General features: G+C 37.1%; 1 protein-coding gene across 1 annotated transcript in view; it reads left to right on the forward strand.

Annotated features, from left to right (window-relative positions):
• The window catches only part of LOC107757811 (CD48 antigen-like), a 22,153-nt gene that overhangs the window by 8,668 nt on the left and 6,988 nt on the right, over positions 1-6,497 (forward strand). The window contains exons 2-4 of the mRNA XM_016575395.1: positions 978-1,286; positions 2,099-2,362; positions 2,505-2,627. Of these exons, the coding sequence (XP_016430881.1) occupies positions 978-1,286; positions 2,099-2,362; positions 2,505-2,627 (696 nt within the window). The remainder of the gene's footprint in view (positions 1-977; positions 1,287-2,098; positions 2,363-2,504; positions 2,628-6,497) is intronic.

Here is a 6,497-nt window from a genome sequence, read left to right on the forward strand (position 1 = left end):
GCATGTGTCAGTGGACAGTGGCATGTGTCACTAAAACCTGTGACACATGTCAATGGACTGCGTCTTGTGTCAGTTGCCGCGGTGCGTGTCGCACCTTCGGTAGTGACTGACACCTGCCGCTGGGTGTCGCTGCATAATGTAGATTGTGTGACACACGCACTTAACGGCAGAACGATATTGAATTATTTAACAGTAGCTGTGTCTCATTTAGAAGGCTGCGCCCTCCGGAGGTCGCTTACTCTGCCTTTAAGTAGTGTGAGAGCGCAACGATGCTCTAAATGTGTTGGCATAGCAACGTGATACTTCCCGTTTCCTTTTCCGCCTGTCTTACGAAGGCAGTCTCGTTTAATTCTTGGTTGAGGACACTTCGTATATGCATCCTACAGAGGATGCGACCTCCAGAGGATTCGACCTCCGGAGGGCGCGGCCTTCTAAATGAGACACAGCTAGTATGTTGCTGTCAAACATACGATTTGCGGAGTTCATTTGTACAACAAATATTGAGTTCCTATATTAAGATTAAAATGTGTCTTATACCCCTTAATGAGTATTTTTCATTGTAAGTTTATTTCCAGTAGCCAGTTCCAGTTTTGTGCAATGCATTCAAATACGTAAATACGCGTTTTTTCATTTTTGCATAGATTTGACAGTTCAGCTGTATCATTTGTAATTATAAAATAATATAGAGACTATGCAGAGACCATAACAACAACAAAAAGAAGAAGAAGAAAAAGAAACGTTTTAATCAAGTGTGCCACCACAAACTGATACTTGCCAATCAGGATTAATCAAATGTGCCACCACTAACTGATACTTGCCAATCAGGAATTAGCCTACATATAAATATAAACTGATGAGAAAATGCCACAAACCATTATGATGTCTACTATTCTAACGTTTTCAGAAAAGAAGTGTACAACGGGTCTAGTGAATTCACCAGCTGCACTCAGAAAACAAGTATATTTCTCTCTCCTCAGGGTTCAGTGCTGAGATCTCTGTGTTTGTTCAGACGGGAGATTCTGTTCAGCTGGATATACAGACACAAGAACTACCAGAGTTTGATGATTTATCCTGGAAAACAGATAAATCAGAGAGTATAGTTAGATATACAAGTGAAACTAAAAGAGTAAGACTTCACTCTTCCTACAAGGACAGAGTAGATTTCAATGATAAAACCTTCTCTCTGACACTGAAGAACATGCAGAAGACAGACAGTGGACTCTACACAGCAATAGCAGCTGGAGAATCAGACAACAATATTGTTACATACAGAGTATCTGTTATAGGTGAGTGTGATTTTGCTTGGTGTGTTCCGGTCACTCATTTCTGCTCGGTCTTTATTTTGTGCAATGTTATAGGTCAGGTAGTAAAATGAAATGTTTGTATCTTAAAAAATGTATATGAATGTATTTTTATTCAGTTTATCTGCCACTAGTGCTGGGTGATATACTGGTTCAAACGGTAAGCAGGTTTAAATTACGCACACGGTATGAATAATAATTTAAAAAAAGGCATACCGGTGCAAGCATAGATGTGTATACATACCAGAGGAAATCCCTAACTGCATACACTTCTGGCTAATGGTTAGAGAATTATTAATAACACAACTAATTTTTTAACTGGGCAAATAAACCAACTGTAAGCGGCCGTTAACAGAAGCCAGAGACGCTGAAGACATGAACATATATGAAGCATGTTTGTTTGGATCGTGATTAAACACTGTGGTTCTGCAACTGTTTCATGCGTTCTTAATCATATAAAGGCACAGTTAGGGAACAAAACGTGATAAACTGTGAAACCGCCAGAATCCTAAAAAAAAAACCATGATACGGATTTTTGGTCAAACCGCCCAGCACTATCTGCCATTCCACGAACTGTAAAGTTTGAGTGCACTTTCAGACATGCACATGCAGTTATGATGCACATTCTGTAAACAGCTATTAAAATGTAATCTTACAACAGTTTCAGGATGTATTATTTACCCATTTCAAACACAATGTTGCTTATTTTACAGTTGATCAACTGATGTAACTTTGTGATACCTGTTTTTCTTTTGTTGTTTTTTTTCTCCATTTTTTTTTTCAAATGTGTGTTTCAGATGCTGTGGAGGCTCCTGTGCTGACTATGAACTCAAACGGGTCCAGCAGTGACTCCTGTACTGGGAACTTCACATGCAGAGCTCATGAGCTCATGATTGACTCTAGCTATCAGAACAACAGCTGCTCTAAAAAGGAAGTGACATCACAGATCAACACTCTCATCCTGAACTGCAATCAGAAATCCATCATCTGTAACCATAGCAACCCTGTCAGCTGGAAAGAAGACAGAATAATCATCACACAGCTCTGTGACGATAATAAAAGTACCTGACCAAACACACACACACAATGCACATTAACACTCAAATCAAGTATCTCATTTTGGTTTACCAAATCTAGTCTAGTAAACTCAGAAAACCTGAGCTGTCGACTGTAATTGTTAATGATATACGTCTCATTTTCCAGAGAACAACTCAAAGAATGTCCAGACAGATTCATCTCTCCTGGTGCCAGTAGTTGCTTCGGTGGCAGTGATCATTTTGATAATAATATGTCTTTCAGTCTTTCTGTACTGCAGGTGTAAAAAAGGTATGTCCATGTTGCCTCACATACATTCTCTATGAAAAACTGATCTCTGTTCATAAATTTAATCAATTAAGTACTTTGCTGATTTGTAAAGTAATTAAAAAGAATGATGAAAACTTGTAGATGTCCTGGGAACTAAGGTTGACTTAAATTGGGAACTAAATGTCTTTTCCAACTTGAAAACTATACAGTCACAAAGAATTGTTTATTATACATAATCTGTGCCAATGTCGCAGACCATAATTATTTCAGCATCACTTGGCCATCACTTGAGTGTAGTTTGGGCTCCTCCTCAATGCATCCTATAAATGCTGTCATATGCATGCACACATCCAGTCTGTTTTTCTTCATTATTAACATGCAATTATATAGGAGGTGTTGAATTTTACCATTAGCTCCTTGCATTCTTTCTTATGTAGCCTAACAAGTTAAGTAAAACTATGAATATGCAATATAGCAGATAAATTTAGCAAAATGCTCCTATTTCTAGTTATTTTTTCTAGCTGACTGATGAGCTTATGGACGCTGAATGGTTATTCTGAGGTAAATATTGTTACATGGCATTGTTTACAAGCTTGACACGTTTTCCGCAGTTTGAAACACTGAATGAGCTATTACATGAGACATTTCAGTAAGATGTACTGTATCTTATAAAATACCTTTTGATGTCCATTGTCCACTCATGTTAATTTCGTACTATAGTGGTAAAGAGAAAGATATGATGGGTTCATGTGCCGCTTGAACTGAGGCACTAAAGCGAGCGCTAATGCCGCATTTAAGAGCACCAAACTGTATTTTTATTTTTTGAATTTCGTAATGAATTTGGCAGAATTGCTGCCAAAAGCTGATACATTGTTTATTAAAATGTAACAAAGCACAAAGCTTATTGCGATTATTGAATGGCAAGTGAGCTACAAACAATATGAAGTTCACGCATTAACAGAACACAGCATATACAGTAGACTAAAGATCTTGATAACAAGAAGCCACAGTATCGATTATAAACGAATTGTTAACAATGTATTGTTAATGTCTACACGGCTGACAGCTTTACCTGTTGTAGTTTGTTCAAGTTGTGCATTAACACTGTTTTTCTGCACTTTTACTTCGCTCGTCTCAGTTCTCTCATGCCGCAACAACCTGAGCTGCTTTTAGCAGGTGTGCCGTCAGCGCTGCTGCTCGACAGAGATGAGGAATGATTGAAAGTCTTTTTTCCACTAAAACTTTGATGCGCATCATTTCAGTTTATTACGTCAACATAACAAAATATGTGATCGCAAAACAAGTCATTACATGCAAAATTTAAATCATAACATGTACATTTCTATAGTGGCGACCTCAGCAAAAACTTCACTCGCAATTTGTCGCAAATTAATATTTTCAGTCACGTTTTAGTCGCAGTCTGGAGCCCTGCATACTATCATACTACTCTTACTATTTCTGCAGGATCCAGTATGTATACTGTGCATAGTATGCAAATTTTCTGTACGCATGGAATACCCGGGTGACCTACTATATTTGCCAGAATATGCTAAATATAACTCAAGTACACTGAAATCAGTACAGAAGCTGTGTTTGGAATGACAAACTACCATACAACTCCTACTATATTGCAGTATGCAATGTGTATACTGTGAATTGTATGTGAATTTTCTTTATGCATGGAATTCCCGGATTACCTGCTACATTTGCTGAAATCTGATGTATGCATCTGTAGACACTGCATGGGATACTGTTTCCCACAACGCAATGCGCTCCATGTGACGTTTCATCTTCAAATGCATGAGTGAACTGGAGGCGGGGGATAGTAATTATAAATGTAACACTTTTATATGTACCAATATACATGTTACTGTAAACTACAAACTAATGCTCTGTATCTAAAACAATATCATTAGTAGGACATAAATTGTAGGGTTACAAAGGGGTGGAAAATTTCTGGAAACTTTCCAAAAATCCCTGGAATATTCCAAAAAATCCTGGAAAGTTTCCACCTTTTTCCGAATTTCGAATATTTGTCAAATTTAAAAATAAAAATTGAATTTTAGGTGTGCGTCAGGCTGCCTTATCAGTGGCACACAAGATGCGATGACGATGTAAGTGTCGTTGCATTTTAATGTTTTTTTTAGCTTATCCAGTTGAACCCAGTAGATGCAGCGCTGCTACGTAGTTCATTCAAAATATTGCGGGAAAAGAGAACATCAATGCGGAGATGTTGTCGTTTACGTCAAAACTGAAACCAAACCGTTCACACAAGCCGAACACATATTTATCACATTTTCTAGAGGGACATCTATCACCGTTGCACTCGCATCTCGCACAAGAGAGTCGCATGTTTAGAAAGCCATGTAAAATTTATGAAAGTTCAACTTTTAAAAAACATGTCTCAAGACTTTATGGTGGTTTTTCCCCCATCACACTGCATCTCATGTTTTTAAAAGAAAAATTATTTTTTGTGATTGGTTTTTGGTGTTTTGTATTAAATACATACATACATGATGCTGTTTTGTTACTAATTGTTTAAGTAACTTAATTATATATGGTTTATAAACATTATAACACAATAAACATTATGCACTTTTTTCAAAGATAGGCATGTTATTTTATTGCTTTGAAGAAACGTGCATTAGTAATATTTTGCTCGATGCGCCCTCTTGTGGCCTCAGGAGAGGAGCCAAAAGCTTTTTCCCCCTAACTGAAATTATGCCTTTTAAATTTGAATATAATTCGAATATTGATAATATATAAGTACAAAATTAGAATTTAGTTTTTCAGACATTTTGACAGCCCTAGTGCTTTATACAGTACAGATTGTTTTAAAGATATTAAATAATTACAATATTGCAGTAATATATTATATAAATAAAAATAATATTTAAATTATGCAAAAATAATTCAATTTAGCTGTAAAGCTGCTCTAAATAGAAACGGAGTGTCTATTTACTCTAAGTACAAATAGCCCAATTTGTTGGCAGAGACTACAGTAATTCCACCCACCAATGCCTGGCTCCGATAAACAGCACTGCAAAAGACGCCTGTTTATCTGCAGCATCAGCAGCTCAGTGAGTAAAACACAAAGTAGGCCTAATTAACGTGATCGACCCGTGTTCGAATACGCCTTTTGCCAAACTCTTTCTTCTCATTTTCCCATCACATATCAGATCGGAAAGGAAATATTTGAAAATTAGAAATTAAACACCTCATTAATAATACATTGTTATTGGGTATGGTTAGCGATAAGTGTAGGGCTTTAATGTCCCAATAATTTAATAATATTAATAAATGATCATTTACTCTCAATATGTTATTACATACTGTTTTATAATGTACTACAGTACTGAAGTATAAATATCTGTCACCCAATCCCAATTCTACCCCTTAGCCCTTCCCCTTTCCTGTCTCGATTCTCTTTTGGTCGGAGGGGTAGGGGTAAGGGGAAGGGCCAGACAGCCCTTCAAACGAAGAGTTTTCGGGACCACACTTCAAATGAAGGGGTATGAATTATCTCAGTGTAAACCGGCTTCAGGGGCAACATGGCTGCCCTAGCGAACAAAAAGACACATAAATGTAAGCATTTTTGGCATTAATAAAGATTTTAATGAAAAGTAATCATTTGTTTTATGTTACATTCAATCGTGAGTTCATATTTACGGTCATGTTACTCAAAGAGATGTTTGCAAAAAATCGCTAATATTTGCTAACGTCATATCATTACAGACTGCACGATAGTGCCACAACATATTTTCATGTCTGATCAGGGCGATAACCACCGTAGACATTGAGGGGGGCTAGTCCCCCCAATAATTAGAAATCACTAAACCCTTTTCTCAAATATTGCCAATACGAGAGAGAGAGAGAGAGAGAGAGAGAGAG

The sequence above is a fragment of the Sinocyclocheilus rhinocerous genome, unplaced genomic scaffold (genome assembly GCF_001515625.1).
Source record: "Sinocyclocheilus rhinocerous isolate Xijiao unplaced genomic scaffold, SAMN03320098_v1.1 scaffold112, whole genome shotgun sequence".
Taxonomy (NCBI): Eukaryota; Metazoa; Chordata; class Actinopteri; order Cypriniformes; family Cyprinidae; genus Sinocyclocheilus; species Sinocyclocheilus rhinocerous.